General features: G+C 37.5%; 2 protein-coding genes across 8 annotated transcripts; one reads left to right on the forward strand and one right to left on the reverse strand.

The window, feature by feature from the left end:
• Window positions 1-704: 704 nt before the first annotated feature.
• LOC143845916 (NADH dehydrogenase [ubiquinone] 1 alpha subcomplex subunit 13-B) lies at window positions 705-7,903 on the forward strand. The gene is made up of 3 exons (XM_077354315.1): window positions 705-1,064; window positions 7,440-7,511; window positions 7,606-7,903. The coding sequence occupies exons 1-3, from the start codon at window positions 850-852 to the stop codon at window positions 7,748-7,750; spliced, it is 432 nt and encodes a 143-aa protein (XP_077210430.1). The 5' UTR covers window positions 705-849; the 3' UTR covers window positions 7,751-7,903.
• Window positions 7,904-10,280: 2,377 nt separating this feature from the next.
• Window positions 10,281-17,201, reverse strand: LOC143892263 (putative rRNA-processing protein EBP2 homolog). 7 transcript variants are annotated; one of them, XM_077396750.1, is made up of 5 exons: window positions 17,003-17,201; window positions 16,840-16,903; window positions 16,634-16,713; window positions 13,699-14,676; window positions 10,281-10,579 (listed from the first exon to the last, which is right to left on the reverse strand). In XM_077396750.1, exons 4-5 carry the CDS (start codon window positions 14,637-14,639, stop codon window positions 10,573-10,575), a joined length of 948 nt encoding a protein of 315 aa, XP_077252865.1. In that variant the 5' UTR covers window positions 14,640-14,676; window positions 16,634-16,713; window positions 16,840-16,903; window positions 17,003-17,201; the 3' UTR covers window positions 10,281-10,572. The 7 variants fall into 7 exon arrangements, with proteins under 7 accessions (XP_077252865.1, XP_077252869.1, XP_077252864.1 ...); XM_077396754.1 differs by having other exon boundaries at window positions 13,699-14,605; window positions 17,003-17,200; XM_077396749.1 differs by having other exon boundaries at window positions 13,699-14,681; window positions 17,003-17,200.
• Between the last annotated feature and the right edge of the window lie 801 nt (window positions 17,202-18,002).

Here is an 18,002-nt window from a genome sequence, read left to right on the forward strand (position 1 = left end):
TCTATGTCAGGGCCCATCAAATGAACGCTTTGGATCATCCAAACAATGTGGGCCCATTGTGTTTTTGGTAGTGTTTGGATTCGAGTATGGGTTTGGGCCCACCACCAAAAACACAGTGGGTTCACATTGTTTGGATGATCCAAAGCGTTCATTTGATGGGCCCTGGCATAGATAGCGCGTGCCCAAAAAATCAACTCCATAGGATCATCCTAACCCTTTAATCTGTGGACGAACCGTCAACTGATAGGGTCTACCTTATACAAATTGAAACCACAGGTCTACTTAGTAACATTTTAAACATTAGGGGTTAAGTTGAATGTGTCAGAAACCACACCACGGTGTCTAAGTGTATTTTTCCCAAAAAGAAACAACAGAATGGTAGATTTAACTGTAAAATGACACTTTGTATCCCTTCACCCTTTGCTACAGTCCTTTAGACGTATTGCTACAATCATCGGGGGATCTGCCCGCCCCGCCCCGCTCCGATCCGCTCCGAACGTGGCGGGTATTCCCGATCTAAGCGGGGATGGGAATTGCTTGTAATTCTACGTTCGGACTCAGATGGTCCAATGGACCGTTTGGGTCCACTGACACTCATAACAGGCCCTGTTCGTCAGTTCGTAGTTATCTGATTAATCCGAGCCGTTCAATCAACGGACTTCAAAACGAATCTCAACCCGCATAACATTCTGGGTGCCCATTACGCACCATGCGCAACATAATTTACCCCAACCAATCCCTACGAATCCCCGCCCCTAAAAAATCATTTTAGACTCTGACCTTCATTTCTCTACTCTCTCCTTTGCCGAGAATCAGAGAATTGAGAAATCAGAAACGAATCGGAGAAAGATGACGGAGGCAATGATAAGGAACAAACCCGGCATGGTGAGTGTGAAGGACATGCCGGTCCTTCAAGACGGACCTCCTCCCGGCGGTTTCCCGCCGGCCAGATACGCTCGCCGGATTCCCAACACAGGCCCTAGTGCTATTGCTATTTTTCTCACTGCCTTTGGTGCTTTTTCCTGGGGCATGTACCAGGTCGGCAAGGGCAACAAGATCCGACGGTCAGGATCTCATCCTAATCTCCTATCTCCATATCTGATTTTTACTTTTAATGTCGACTAGCTCTGGATCGTTTTTTTTTAAAATAAAATAAAATAAACGTAACACTGGAAAACCATGAAACTATTTTGTTGTTGTGTATTTTTTATATAACTAGGGTTTGTTTTCGGCCTCAAACCCTAAAATCGTGATGGAATTTAGATTTTTAGGGTTTTAATGTCTACTATCTCTGGATCGTTTTTTTTTTTAAAAAGGTAAACGTAACACTGGAAAACCCTAGGGTATATTTTTTAGAACTAGGGTTTGTTTTTTGTTTTTTTTGGACCTCAAACCCTAAAATAGTAATGGAATTTTGATTTTTAGGGTTTTAATGTCTACTTGCTCAGAATCGTTTATTTTTTATTTTTTTGTCATTGTAATGCTAGGAAAGCATGGAACTGTTTTATTGTTTTGTACTTTTGTGAACTAGGGTTTGCTCTCTGTTTTCTTTTCCTTCCTCAAACCCTAAAATCGTTATCATTTCTTTCTTGATCTGATTTGTAGGGTTTTAATAATGTCTATTAGCTCTGAATCGTATTTTCTCATCGTAATTCTAGAAAAGGACGGCACTGTTTTGTTGTTTTATAATTTTCGGAACTAGGGTTTGCTCTTTCTAATTTTTTATTTGACCTCAAACCCTAGAATTGTTATGAGATTTTCGGTTATTTTTCCTCTTTTTTTTTGGTTTAAATTTTATGATTTTCTCGTTTTTCCGATCCCATTTTCATCTCCACCTTGATCCGATTTATAGGGTTTAAATGTCTATTAGCTCTGAAATCGTTTTTTCTTTGTCATCGTAATCCCAGGAAAGCATGGAACTGTTTTATTTTTTTAGAGAACTAGGGTTTGCTCTCTGTATTTATCCTGCCTCAAACCCTAGAATCGTTATTGAATTTCCGGTTCTTTTTTCTTTTTTAAAATTTGATGATTTTCTCATTTTTTTTCTGCTTGTTTTTATGGCTAGCGCTTTGACCAGTTTCTTATTTAACCTTGAAATGTACGGAAATGCTCTCTATTCTTAATCTTTGCTATTTAACTATCAGTTAATCTTTTTTCGTTTTCCTTTTAGAGTTGCATTCGTTCTATTTCAATTATTCTGAAGCCCCTGATTTTACCAATTTTCCGACTTTTAGCTGTGTAGTAGTCATCACTTACAGATTTGGTTCTCTGGCTTTGACCCAGGGTTTGGCTGTTTATTTGTATAGTTTGTAGTGTGTTGATTTTGGTTTGTGATACATCCCTTTTTAGTTTTCCATTTTCGGTCCCAACTTTTGGAGAAGATAAAATTGCATCAAGTGTTTTTCTGTGTGGGGAAATTCACTTCATTAATTTCGTAGTATTGGAATATGCATTTTTTTTCTTTCTTTGATGCAGTTGGTTTTGTATAATTAAGTGTTGAAGTATGCCACCTTTTTCTTGAATTTTTGGGTGTAGCGTAAATTGCAAATTATGGTTTGTCCTATCTGAGAAGAATCTATAAGCTTAAATATTAAAACACTGCATTTCTTTCTGGTTATTAGCCTAGAATCATGTATTTTGACTAATTCAAATACACGAGGATGCATTCTCACACTTAATATCTGGAGTGCATCGGACACGAGGACAAGATGGGTGCATGACCCATTTTCAAGTATTTGGTTTTTGATAGTTTATGTTCTTATGCAAATTGTTAATCATCTATTGGGTGAAATGAGTAATCATAGTAGGTGTTGAACATGTTCATTCATTCATTTATTTCGTTGTTGCTGGCTTCTTTAGGATAACCTAGGTTAGTAGGAAACTAGGAATATACACTAATCTGTGTCAGGCTGCAGCTAGTGTTGTATCTGGGAGTATTTTAGGTGATCAAGGTCGGTGAATGCTGTAGAAATAGATCAAAGAGTGAAGCAAGGAGCTATTAACACTAGAATATAGTCAAACAAGGAAGAGAGGAATAAAAACTAAGTATCACTCCAGTAAAAGAAGGCATCAACAATAAGACCCAAAGCTAATGAATTGCAGAAACTTTTCTCCCAATCGATATGAATATCAGCATCATACCCTTGCTTCTAATAATTTAATAAAAGATCAACTTCAATCTTACTTTGATTTTGTGAACAACTTCAAAATCCAGAAATAGACAATTTAGAAGGCTTTAAATATTCCGGACTTTGTGACTGTTGTAAACAATCTATGAGTGCTGAGAAAGTCCTTGCCATTTCAACTGTTCTTCTCGGTGAGTTATATATTCTTCCTTCTCTTTTTCTAGCTTCAAATCCCTTTGGTGATATGCATGGTTTTAAATTTCGTCCGACACGAAAATTTTGGTGCCGAAATTTCAGGAAAATGTAATTTTTAATTTTTTCCAAAATTTACTTTTTTCCCCAAATTTCGGCACAATAACGAAATTTGTTTTTTTATCTAACTTCGGTAGTTCGGCCGAAATTTCAAACCTCGGTGATATGCCCTGCATCAATTGAAAGTGGGCATTTATTTGTGCTGGCATTCATCAACTACGTTCAGGACTTCAGTATTATGTCACAGTGTTTTACTACAGTGGGGCTCTATTTTTAGAATTTGAACAAGGGTTTGTTAGTCCATTTCAATTAGAAATCATGAGATTTTTTCATTGATCTTTTATTGACATCCGACCATCGTAAATGGTCCTCTTGTGGTGTTATTTTTCTGAAGATCTGTTTCTCTTGCAGCAATTTGTCTACCATTGTGGTCAGTGGTCATACTAGGTGTCCCTCTACATAAGATCTGTTTCAAAAACTTTTGAATTGGGTTCAATCAGTTTGTTTTTCTTTCTGGCCGTGGTCCATAAATTGCTCCCAGCAATTGGATTCAATTTGGTTAGTAAGTTTCCCCTGACAGTAACATGAAGAACTGAAGCAGGTATGCTCTAAGGGATGTCTTGGAATTTAGTTGGATAATTCTAGCTCTTTTGAACACCAGTCAATTTTTCCAGCCATGATTTGGTTTGATGACCGGTGACACTGTCTTTTTGTTAATGGTGAGATTTCAGCTATAATACTATATGATGGGAGCCCCTTGTAGGTATTAGAAGGTATGACTTGCACTAAATTTGGTTTCTTGGCTATATTAGTGTTACACATGTAATATCCTGTGCGTCCAAACCATTCAAAATAAAATAAAAAAATCCTATGTGTCCAAGAAATAAAAAAAATTATTCAAAATCAAGTGAAGAAAATATGTGGGTGATTTGTGTGCAGAGTCTTGTGATTTGTGTGCAGAGTCTTGAAATCTAGCCCAACTTCAGATTATTACTGTGGGCCTTAGGTTGGCGCATGTGAGTTGAAATTTACCGCGGATGATCATCATAATGTTAATTTGCTATGTTTCAAATTTGTTGCAAAACGGATTGCGTTTGCCATGGTTTTGGTAGCTAGAAGATGACTGGTTTGTTATTGCAAATAAGGGCAAATTTGTCATTTCCATTTCAATAACTTATAGGGTTAGTAATTTTAGTTTATTTATTTGTGCAAAAAACTAACATATTGGGGACATCAAACCTTGGGTTTTTTGTTCAAATATCTTTGCTATTTTTTCTTTATTATCGAGTCTATTACCATTTACCCTAGTTTTCTTCTTCTACTTGATATTCTTGGATCCATTGTTCGCTAGTCAAAACACACTCACAAATGAAGTGCATGTCCACCTCAATGTGCTTCATGTGATCACACTGGACCGGATTATTTGTTATGTTGATTGCCGCTTTCTTGTCACAAAACTCACAATACGATTACATAGCGTCCAGAACAGGCACCTGTAACTCCTTCAAAAGGTGTCTCAACCAAAGTAATTTTGACGCTCCATGAGCCATAGCACGATATTCTGCCTCCATGCCCCGTCTAGCAACCACTGATTGCTTCTTGCTGCCTTGAGCAACGAGGCTGTCCCATATAAAGGTACTATATCCAGTTGTAGATCTCTTGTCATTAACTGAACCTGCTCAATCAACAACATAAAATGCTGACCATTGGTTTGCAAATAATAATCCTTTCACTGGGCAAGAATTCAGATAACAAAGTATTTTCTCGACAGCTTCAAGATGAGGAATACGTGTAGAAGCTTGCCAACCAACCTCTGATACATACCAATATTGTACAAGAGAGGCCCATCTAAGTTACTTAACTTGTGAATTCGATTTATATGTGTCTCTCTTGGCTGAGATCCCAACTCTCTAGTATCCTTGAGTAAGTCCAAGTCGTGTTTCCCCTGAGAAATAAAAATACCCTTCTTGGACCTTGCCACTCCAATTCTAATAGAGCACTTGGAGTTTACTTAGATCCTTGATCTCACAGTCAGCTACTAAAAAGGACTTCAATCGACGAATTTGGGTGGAATTATTTCCATCCGGCACAATATCATCCACATACACTACGGATTGTGATTAGAGGATCTCTCCTCTTAATAAATCGCTCAAACTATGATTGGGAAGATTGCTTCAACTTGTATATAGACTTCTTTCATTTGTAAACTTTATTCTTGGCGTTCGGGAGCTTTAACTCTGGAGGAGACATGTCAGCTTCTTGTAAATCACTATGTAAAAAGACAAAAATGAAAGAAGCATGTGGGAAGCAAGTGGGACAAATTTGCTGATGAAGCTCCTAAGACAAAAAAAAAAGATTAAAAAAAAGAAAGAAGAAGCATTTTTACATCTAGTTGATGAAGCTCCTAAGACAAATTTGCTACAAGGGACAAAAGGACTAATAGAATTCATCTTTGTACCATGAGCAAATGTTTCTTTGTAGTGTATTTCCATACGTTGTAAATCATTTTGCAACGTGTTGGGCCTCATCCTGCTTAACTGATCCATCAACCTTGTGTTTGACTGTGCATACCCACTTGCTTCCCACATGCTTCTTTCATTTTCGCAAGTCCACTAATTCTCAAGTCCCATTTTTTTCCAGGCATTGTGTTACTTGTAGCTTCCTGCTACTTAGGATCAACCACTGCCTCAGAAAAACTGGAGGTAAGAGATATGGAGGACGCATAAGATAAAAAGGAATGATAGGAAGAAGACTAAGGGATCATATGACACAAAATTAGAAGTTGGATGTAATGTACACTGACACTTAGATTTTCGAAGAGAAAAAGATATATTGAGATTATTATCAATCACAATAGTAGTATCAAGATTACTTGGGTCTGCAGGTCCCGATTGAGTTGTCTGTTATGCCGGAAGATCTATAATTACCTGTGGCTGTTGTGAGTAGACCATTTATTCTTTTTTTTGAAATGGTGTAGACCATTTATTCTTTCTCTCCATTCTTAGTCAAACTGTAGTATAAGTAATATGAGGTTCAACAGGGACCGGAACATAAACAAGTCTCTGGCCAGAAACTTGCCATGCTTCCCCTGAAGAGAGGATCGGGAACAAGAGAAAAAAGGTGTAGACTCAAATAAGGAAAGTGATAAAATCCAGGATCCATACACGTACCCTTTCTGAATAGGAGAATAATCTACAAACATACTACGGATAGCTTTAGGATCCAATTTATCCCTTGAAGGACTCAACACCCAACTAAAGCGGACACCCAAAGACACAAAATAAGCGGAAATAATGGTTTCTCAAGGCAAAGGAGGTGAAGTGGAGTTTTTAACATAAGTATCCGGTAAGGCATCCGATTTGTTTCAGATAACTTTTCTGGAACAATCTGGAATGACCCATCTTCCAGAATTTTACACGTAATTTTTTATTTTTTTTTGATAGGTTTGCCCGTGATATTTCGTTGAGGTTAATGCTCTGGAATCCCTTTTTGAATGGAAAATTTCTGCTTTTTTCTACAAAATGGAGTCATTAAATCCCCTTTCCCCTCCGATTGGGTTAAAGGATTCAAATAAGGTAGAGGCTCAAAGCTGCACCTGTTTGTTGCTGTTTTTTGAAGAGTTTGGGAAGGATTTATGGGTTGAAGGTGATTCACACAATGACACTCGCATTGATGAGGCATCAAATTCCAGTCACTACCACAGGCATTTGGCCCATATCATGGACAGAATTAACGATATTTACCAAGGGAAAGTAACTTCTTTTTCGTACTTTTTCATATTCAAAGTGGCTAACATTTTCACCGATTTCTTAGTTGAAGGCCTTAACAGAGATATTAGCTGTCAGCCATACTTGGCCTCAAATGCAACCATCTGTTTTCTTATAGCCGTCGAATAAGAAACTCCCATGGACATTTTATATATTACTCCACGCTAGATCATAACCAAAAGCAATGAATAATCTACAAGCGTCTGCTTTTCATGCATTCTCCTATTCCAACCATTGAAAGAATACAATCTTATTTTTTTTTGGAATTATTGTAATAACTACTTAAATTCTGCAGGGCTCTTAAAGAAGAGAAATACGCTGCTCGCAGGGCAATACTCCCCATGCTTCAAGCTGAAGAGGATGAAAGGTAATGCTGTGGTTCTCATTCTTATTTCTCCGCAGACAATAGCTTGCTTTCCCAGTTATAATTTGAGTACTGGTGCATGCTGTTTTTTCCCTAGATTTGTTAAAGAATGGAAAAAATCTTTGGAAGAAGAGGCTAGAATAATGAAAAACGTGCCTGGGTGGAAGGTCGGTGAAAGTGTGTACCATTCTGGGAGATGGATGCCCCCAGCGACAGGTGAACTCCGACCAGATGTCTGGTGAGAGTGTTTTAAACAGAACTGGCTCTTGGATTATGTTATTTCTTGTGGATGCTCAGAATGATTTTGAACTCAATCTCTTGTCTTTGTCAAGATATAAAACATCTTCCCTCTTCTAGGGAATGAAATATTGTCTAAATAATAATTGTTTTTATCTGTGTTCTTTATTTGATTCAGCAATGCAATATTGCAAGGTTAGTAGTGAAAAAGGTTGGTCATGATTTGAAAAACATAGTTATGTCAGGCTCGGGCATTGTTTGCATCACCACGTTTAACAAGTTTGATGACTGGGATGAGTTAAAAAGTCACTTGGAACCCATGATTTTAAATATCCACCGAAACAGGCACGACCGAAAATTTCCATTTCTATCCACACTGAAACCGAAATCGAAGATACTGAAATGCATAAATCAAAATCGTAAGTGTAATAGTGATATACTATGTCTATGTATTACATAATTATATTTATATGAATTGGATGCGGAATGTGGTGCATGCATTATTTATAAATAGGGAATTGCTAACGTCCATTGCAAAAGGCATTTCACGGCTGGTTTGTCGCATGTGAGACCAACCAGCTCGTGAATGGAGACAAAAGCTGTTGTCTTCATTCACGAGATGGCTGGTCTGACATGCGACAAAGCAGCTGCGAAATGCCTTTTGCGATGGACCCTAGGAAATACCTTATAAATATTTATATAAGTTACGTGTGAAATTTAGTATGTACTAAATTATTAGACGTGTGTCAGATTCGATGTTTTTATACTGTTATGGATGATTGTCTCTTGCTTATAAATTTTATCATTTGCATTTGTTTCCCCATGTTTCCGTGATTTTACAAGATTTTTACTGAAATTTCAAACTGAAACGGAAACATTTTTGTTTCCAACCGAAACCAAAATTTTGAACCTTGCTCCCTACGCCAGTGGAGCTCAACTTGATGAGAATGATAGTGGCGAGGGTTAATTTTTCAGTGTGTTTGAGAGGGGGGAGCAAGATAAGTGAAAATTGGAGATATTGCAATATGATTTATGATTTTAGTAGGGGTTTTTCCTATTCATATGACAGATATAGTTCATAGTATACGCCGCATGATATGATTAGTATCTAGTTTGCAGGATTTTGCCATTCAAAAAATAAAAAAGGGTATCTAGATCGGAGCTATCATTTCAGTTTCATTTTTATGCCATTTTCAAAGACAAATACACCGTTCATTACTTACTTGTAGTTAGGGATAGCCTATTTGTATCTATTAAAATTGTGATTAGTAAGTGCCTAGAACGGAGCTCCATGTGCAATTTTGGCCATCATGAGATAATGACATACAATAATCAAGGGGTTAGGATGATCCAATCAAGGTATACCAAGATTTGATTATGATCAGATACTGGTAAATTGGATTATCAGTAATTTATACACTTGATTGTTGCTCTTATTTCTCATCGTATAGATTGCAAATTTACAACCTTATTTATAGTTAGATGGAAACCATTATTGGTGAAACTCATACTCCTAACAGACATTTTCTGGTCCCATGTGTGCTACTTGGAAGTGATCGGGTCCATTGATCCGATCGATGGCCACAACTTAGGCGCGTTGCCATTGATCAAACATTGGATTGGATAATCCTAGCCCCTTAATCAACAGATCTGATCACATACGAGAGTCACAAGCGGGGCCCAATAGCCACTGTTTTTTTTTAAGAATTCCATAAAATCAATAGAAATTTGACTATTGATTATTGATCATTTACTTGGTGATTTATCATACAATTATTGATCATTATATGATGGTGGCCACTAGATGTAAGGTCGAGATCATCAATTCCATAAGCCATGCGTGATCCACTATCCCCTTATCTTCATTGCACACGTGGCACACATGGGATCAAGACCGTTGATCTCAATCGCTGTCCAATAGATCATAAATTGCTTCAAATTGTTTCGCCCACCAGATCAACGATTCTCATCACCTTACACGTGTCCCTCCTAAATGTGCGGGCCACTCCTTAATCCAAACTTTATTTATTTTCACCAGAAAAATCAGGAAGTGATATATTCTCCCCTTTTTAAACCTGCGACAGCCCCCTCTAGTTTATCCATGACCACTCTTTTACACTAGAGGGGGCTGTCCAAAGTAAAGAAAAGCGACGAGTATATCATTTCCCTAAAAGTCGCGGGTAATACTCAAACTATAGTCAGATAAATTAAAACCACTAGTGGACGGTATACATATGATATTGAGAGATAGAAACAACTTTGCTAAAATCATGAGACATAGTGGAGAATTTTTCTCCAATAAATAGAAACAATTTTGCTAATATACTTGGGATATTGAGCAATAGAAACAATTTTTCACGTGGGATATGATGAGATTTTTTCTACAATCCAAATATATCACCTTATAGAGAGAGTTTTACGTTTTTTTGAGGAGGGGTGCCATGTTGTCGCACCTTATCAAAACAAGGGTGTGCAGATATCTTGCTTTTTTGTCATTCAGTGACCTGATACAAAACATTACTACTACATATAACCTTGAGCCAGGAGAACATGAGAGCTTCAGAATCAAATATGCAGAAAGGAAGACATACAAACAAAGAGGGTTTAATGGTTTTAACTCTTCAAAGAGTTATCAAAAGCTTTCAAATGGGGTTTTGAGAGAGATACAAAAGCACAGATAATTAGAGAAAATGAAAAAAAAAAGAGTTTTAAGTTGGCCTTGGATGAACCTCTCCTGAAATGGTACAGCAATCCATTCTCATTCACTCCAATTCAGAGACAAGCTCTTCCTCCTCTTCAGTAGTAGAGCAATTTATTCCCTTTCACTTCATTTCCTGTTTACGAAAGAAAGTATCAATCAAAGTCACAAGCTATGAAAAAGCAAGTACAAACCAAACTCAATATAAATATAGACAAGATGCATGTATGATGCACTTATGTTTGACAACAAACAAATTTATAACCACTAACCTGTTTGGATTGTTAAAATTTACTAGAAAATTTTGGAAAGGAAAAATATTTCTAACTTTTCATACTTTTTTGCACCAAACCTATTCAATTTTTACTTAGGGACAACTTGAACCAGACCTATTCAAATTTTACTTGGGGACCTTCAATTTATGATAGCATACCTCCAAATTAACCACAATCATATCATTTCCCTCTAAATTGTGGGAAGAAAAAGGTTTCCATGCAATCCAAACAGGACCTAAATACACTGAACACTTGGCTACGATGTATGTATGTATGTATGAGGACAAGTGCATTCATGCACAACTATACATATTTTAAAAAAAAAAAAAAAAACTCTTCACATTATTGCATACTATCAAAATATTACTGTCACAATAATGGTTGACACACCCACACCCCATCTGAGACGTGAATTTCTCTGGCATCATATGGTAATAAGTCCTAAAACCGCAATATATGGTAATAAGTCCTGAAACCACAGTTACTCATCAAAGGGTTAATATTTTCTTTCTGTTTCTCAGTTTTTAACATGTTTTGGGCAATGGACTTGAGCATGTACCTCATTTGGTGGAGGCTTTGTACCTCAACCTTGAGGTCGTAGTACGTTCAATCCCAGATTACTGACCAAAAAAAAATTGTATTGGGCATCAAGATACTACTGTAAAGAACATGATGGATTGCAGGAAATATGCAAATAATGGATAAATTGTCTGTACTGTCCACACAAAGGCTGAGCTTCCTTCCCAAAATTTGCCCCTAAGCCACAATCAAGACAACAGCCACAGTGGGTGCTCTCAAAGACACTGCCTAAGTGTCTATCAGTTGAAATGCAGAGACAAATAGGCTCAAAGAGTAGTGGAATAAGTAGTAAACAGGGAGGAGACAGGCATTGGATTTGCCTGGAACTTACCTTGGAGAATAGTGGTAAGTAGTGTTTGGTTCTCATCCTCCTAGAGTAGTGGTAGGGGGTGTCATCACCAAGAGAGAGAGAGAGAGAGAGAGAGAGAGAGAGAGAATCATTCCCAAGAAATCCAAGCAACATTCCACCTTTTTGTGGGTTTCTTGGATATTATAGCGAGGGACAAGGGTGACACATCACCAAACATGAGTTGTTGCGATGAAGAAGACAGGAGTTGTTGAGTTCACTAGACCCAACGAAGACACACTCTAAAAGGTATGGCGGGTTCTTAGTCTTCTTCTTCTTTTACTATGCTTCAAGATCAACAGGAAACGGGGATCAAGAGGAAGAAATCTTCTCTGTTTTCATGGTTGTGGTTCCCTAGATCAATATGAAAGGAATGATGAGAGGAGAGAGCATTGATTGAATAATCTTTTCACTTGAGGTGATCAGTGACATTGTTTCACTTTGGAAAGAGATGATCTATTGTAACCATTCAAAAAAAATAGAGAGATAATCTATGGTAGTTTCAACTTTCAAGGATGGAATAGAAGCTAACATGAAGTTAAACCCTTCCTTTTTCTTCCCTCTCTGTTAAATCCCTAGATCTAGCAATTTTTGCTCAATTTTTAGGTTTTGTTGTTTAATAGCTAATGTGATTTTTGTCAAAACTAAAGTAAAGAATTTATGATATATGAGAAAGGTGATCTAGAATTTTAATTTTTTTAACCCAAAATTTTGCACAGAGGACTGCCCCAGTTCAGACCCAGAAATTTATTAAATAAATATTAGAAAAATACAATGGGCCAAAAGAAAGGCCTCAGAAAAGGAACAAAGCAAACTACCTACTCATTCCTTCTAGGCCTCCCAACCACAGTCATATTATAAAGTTACTTGTTTTATTGTCTTATAAAGGTTTTTAGCCATTGCAAATTTCTGTGGGCTTCTATTAAAGTTACTACTACGTTTTCTTTAGAAACAGTTAAGCTAATACTACACTTACTGCAGGCATCAACAAGGTTCTACTATCTTTTCAAATTTATACTACACTTTTTTTTTGCCAGATTTGACTCTGTTGTAAGTTCTACGACATCTCAATACAATGATTAGAGTGGACGCAGCACATATTTTCACAATGGATCCTTATATTTCACACTGAATCCTTAAATGTACTAATATATTTTCACGGATCTCCATGACATTCAATAACACATTTTGTTCATGTTGCATATATGGTTATGTTATTTAAGTCCAGAAAAAATTTTCTTTGCCAATTTTTTTTTTTTTTTTTCAAATGGTATGCCTCTAAATAAGCCATAATCATAAAAAAAATCTGCCAAAAATATACATCCCTCTAAATCTGTATGCCCCAAAAAAAATTTTCCTGCAATCGAAACACGGCCTTAAGAGTTGTAAGTTTTAGGTTCATTAGTTGAGATTCTGACCAAGGTGGTGAGCCTTGGCGCAACAGTAAGGTTGCTCCATTGTGACCTGGTGGTCACGGGTTCGAGTCACGGAAACAGCCTCTCTGCAAAGCAGGAGTAAGGCTGCGTACATCTAGCCCTCCCCAGACCCCGCAATGGTGTGAGCCTCATGCACCGGGCCGCCCTTTTTTAGTTGAGATTCTGACCAGGTTGAATCCAATACAATTTTTTATCAGAACCTCCTATACCAGATTTAAAAATTATATATGACGCTGTGATAGATTACACAATGACGAAACAAGTTTACTGAATTTCCCAATCAAAACCTTTCAATGTTGTTTCACTTTTAATTGCACAACTATAAGAAGTGTATTTCTGTAAGATGTAACCCAAGATGAAATTTGTAAATAGGTAAACAATTTCCCTCTCCTTACAATGATGGGAGAATGAATCTTCTCAATTAATCATAAGGAGACAATCGAAAGGCTACAACACTGTGATGAGTTAGGATAACATAGCTATATAATGTTGTCAAAATGCAAATTCTACAACAAAACAAGGAAGAAGGAATTGATTGCATGCATGAAAAGTTGGCTTGTTCTAGCATGCTCATGAATAAGTTATGAGAAACATAAAGACGAGAAAATTAGATCATCACCTTTTCCTTTTCATATTTACGCGGGAATTGCCTCCTTTATTCAACGCACTAAAGTCATTAGTTGTCTCAGCCGTGTTTTGCTTCTTCAAACCTTTCCTACCTCCAAAACCAAACTTGGAATCTTTGTGCTCCCGACTTTTCCTCTTTATATCCATACCACCTTTCTTTCCCTTTCCACCAAAACCACCTCTCCCACCCTTCCCTCCAGTTCTATCCCATGGGGCAACCCCGGGCCTCCTCTTATTTGACCTCTCATAAACCTTGCCATCTTCAAAATTCAAACCCATCGTCATCTCATCCTCATCACCTTTACCTTTACCTCCTCCGCTGGGGTACCCAGTTTGTTGCCGTTGCTTCCTCCATTTCTTCACAGATTCAATCTCCTCCTTTTTCTGCTTGGCCCTCTCTTTGAGTTTCTGTGCCTGGACCTCCTTAGAAATTCTTTTGGATTCCCTCGCCTTCCTCCTCTCTTCAGACTCCTCAATCCGTTTCTTCTCTACCAAAAGCCTACCTTTCACCTTCATCATATGAGCATCTGTTTTCACCATCTCCGCATAGTAGTCAGGCGGCCTAAGAAAAGGTAAACCCATCGATTGCAGCTTCGCAAAGGCCTGTCTGGTGCCCTCCAATGCCCGAGTGTAGAATGCCAGCTCACGAGCCAGGTCATCATTAACGTCAACCTTCTGGTCTTCATCATAATCAATAGCCAGTTTGTGGATCCAATCCAAATTCTCGGGCCACCTTATATCTTCAAGCTTCTCAAGAATACCCTCCTTGTTGTATACAGGATTCTTAGAAGGCTCATTCACCATTAATTCTCCGTCTTCTTCAGATTCAGATTCAGATACCTCAGATTCCTCAGCCCCCATGCAGTCATCATTATCCATTAGTGTGTCCTCCACCTTATCTGAGAAGGAGAGTGAATTTTTAAGCCCAACCATTTTCGTTCAGTCAGTGATGCTAACCCTCAACAATAATCTAATCTAGCAAAACAAAACCAAAAAGAAGAAGCAAACACACAAGAATCATCCCCACATCACATCAGAATCAAGCCAACAATAAAAAAACAAAAGCAAACACACACAAAACCACCCCCACATCACCTCGGAATCAAATTAACGAACGTCAAAGATGGATGAATTTATCAAATAAAAACAAGCTCTTTCCTTCAGGGAAAAGAACACTTCTTCAAAAAAGAAATCACAAAGCCCCGTCTAAACTAACCCTGTTAGAAATGATAACATCCTCCTAGCACGTAAATGGGAAGCATTTTTTTTTAATGGCAGCAAGCTTCAATAAAAACAAAGGAAGAAAAAGACCGAGATAAAAGGAAAGCATTTATTGGAGATGGCAAAACGAAAGAAAAAAATGAAAAAAATTATCGGAGATGGCAAAACGAACATCAAAGAGAAACACTCCACTTTCAGACTAAGCAGTGGCAAAATATTTTCAACGTGCTGTAATCGCTTTGCACATAGGGGTGCAACTCAGGCCAGTTTGGGCCAGTTGAGGCCAACCCTAGCCCAACCCGAGGGAGCAATTCTTCAACCTTAACCGGACCCGAGGTTCAACCCGAACTTGATCCGGGTCAAAATAACCAACCCATCAAACCCAATTTACTCAAACCGGTTAGATTGGGTAGGGTACGTTCTAGTTGGCCCGGGTAGGTCACAGAACAATGATAATTACCACCTGAAAATTTGCAAAATATCAAAAATCATGTTTTTAATTACTTCTAAAGAACTCCTTAAAGCTCTTAATCAAGTCCATCCATACCCAACTGAAGCAATGCAGGAATTCCCAGTGTTTTCAATAAGATAGAAAAAAATCACAAATATAAAGCCTGCTTACATTTTCAATTCAAACGCATCCATGGCTAACATAAGAGCAAAATTTTTTACACCCATGCACCAAAAATCTAAAATTGAATAAAAAAATTCATACCGTATTAACTGGATGAAAATAATAAATACTCAAAAATACATTTCATTTCAACTACAATTTGCGGAAAAGGAAAAGAAATTTGTGGATCAGTTCAATATGGCAAAATCCTCTTCTTTTCCTTTTCCGCAAATTGTAGTTGAAATGAAATGTATTTTTGAGTACTTATTATTTTCATCCAGTTAATACGGTATGAATTTTAGAAGTTTTGATTCGATTTTAGATTTTGGGTGTATGGGTGCGTTTAATTATTGTCATTACTTATTTTACTACTGAAAAGAATATGAATTTCTATCATTAAAAACAAAATAATATGAATTTTTTGGCAGGACAATTTGTTTGAAATTTTTTGTTTCGAGATTTGTTGTGAATCCGAGTGTAATTAATTAACTTTGTTAAATTTGCATAGTGCTATGTAAAAAATGTTACTCTTATGTTAGCCATGGATGTGTTTGAATAGAAAATGTAAGCAGGCTTTATATTTGTGATTTTTTTTCTATTTTATTGAAAACACTGGGAATTCCTGCATTGCTTCGTGTAATAATTATCATTGTTCTGTGACCTGCCCGGGCCAACCAGAAACGTAACCGACCCAACCGAACCAGTTTGAGTAAATTGGGTTGGATAGGTTGGTTATTTTGACCCGGATCAAGTTCGGGTTGAACCTCGGGTCCGGTTAAGATTCAAGAATTGCTCCCTCAGGTTGGGCTAGGGTTGGCCTCAACTAGGGCTGTGCATTCGGTTATAATCGAACCGATTTGGCAGAAAATAACCGAACCAAAAAATTTCGGTTATGTAAACAAGGTAACCGAAACCACAACCGAATTTTACACTAACCGAACCAAACCGAAACCGAAAAAAGAATTTGGTTGATCGGTTAGTGCGGTTAGAACCGAATAACGAGCAGTGGGTTTCCATTCGGTTAATACTGTGTAGTGAAGAAAAACTACAAGAAAAACAAATTGAAGTAGAGAGAAGGAAGAGAAGATCCAACCTGGACAAAGAGGTATGAGGGAGATGGCCGAAACTAAACCCAAATCTCCCAAATAAAAAATCCAACCTGGACAGAAATGCCTTCAAATAAAAAATACCCAAATGAAATGAGTGTCACATGTAAAACAAAATAAAAACAAAATGAAATAGAAAGAAAAACAGAGAATATTGTGACTGGAAAAAAGAGGAATGATGGAGATGACTGACCCTAACTTGATTCCCCCAAGGCCCCAACCCGATTCACAGAAATGCCTTAATATAAATTCGAACCCTAAAAGGATTCACAAAAAAAAACCAAATGAGTGTTGAATGAAGAAAAAAATAATGGAAATGAAAGAAAAAAAAACCCCAAATGAGTGTGAACCCTAACCTAGCAGAGGCCGGCGATGGAGACGAGGGTCGAGGGAGAGGCCGGAGTTGCAGACGAGGGTCTAGGGAGAGGCGCGTGGAGGCGGTGGTTCTTCCCCTTCCTCTTCTCAGTTCTTAGGAAAGTAGGAAACCCTAAATCTCTATTCTCAAGGCTCCGTTCACTTGTTTTCTAAGCTGCAGGAGAAGATAAAAAAGGAAAAGAATCTAACGTGGAAAACTGGAAAAGAAAGTTTGAGAAAATTATTTTCTCTCGTTGTCCACTTGACCGAGAAAAACGAAAGTATGCTGGCAAAGTAGTTTTCTCAGGAAAATGATTTTCTCAACGTTTTGGTGAGAAAACTTAGAGGGAAAGCGTAAGGAAGTTGGTTTTCCACGTAATTATTTAGAATTTCCACGTGTGTAAATCCGCTTTCCCGAGAAAACGAGTGAATGGCGGAAAATGCCCAATCATATCCGATCACGAGAAAATTCGGCTTATTTTCTTCTCCTTTCCTTTCTCGAGAAGGCGAGTGAACAGAGCCCAAGAGTCTAAAAAGAGAGACTTAAGTCTCATTTCTCAAACCCTAGTCATGAATTTGTCAATTATTTGACCTTATTTTTACTCAAGACAACCCCCTTTTAGCTTTTTAGACTAGTATGTGGTACTGTGGATGTCCCAAGCAACAAAAGAGGATAAATAAGTTAACACATTATAAATAGTTTTTTTGTTTAATTCTGCTGTAGATTTCGGCTTCTTAAATATGAACCAATAACCGAAAACCGAAATTACAACCTCTTACCCTTAATTCGCTTCTTCGGTTAGACAGAAGTTTTTTTTTTCTAGAAGCCGAACCGTTAACTGAAAACCGAAATATACTTAAATTTTTTTTTAAACTGAACCGATATATCTAAAAACCGAACCGAAATAACAAACCGAATTCGGTTCGGTCGGTTATTTCGGTTTTAACCGATATATCCACACCCCCAGGGGACCCACTCCTTCAAGCCAGGAAAGTCCACCT

This window comes from Tasmannia lanceolata, unplaced genomic scaffold (assembly GCF_043159265.1).
Source record: "Tasmannia lanceolata isolate RefF3 unplaced genomic scaffold, GAP_Taslan_0.1 ptg000015l, whole genome shotgun sequence".
Classification (NCBI taxonomy): domain Eukaryota; kingdom Viridiplantae; phylum Streptophyta; class Magnoliopsida; order Canellales; family Winteraceae; genus Tasmannia; species Tasmannia lanceolata.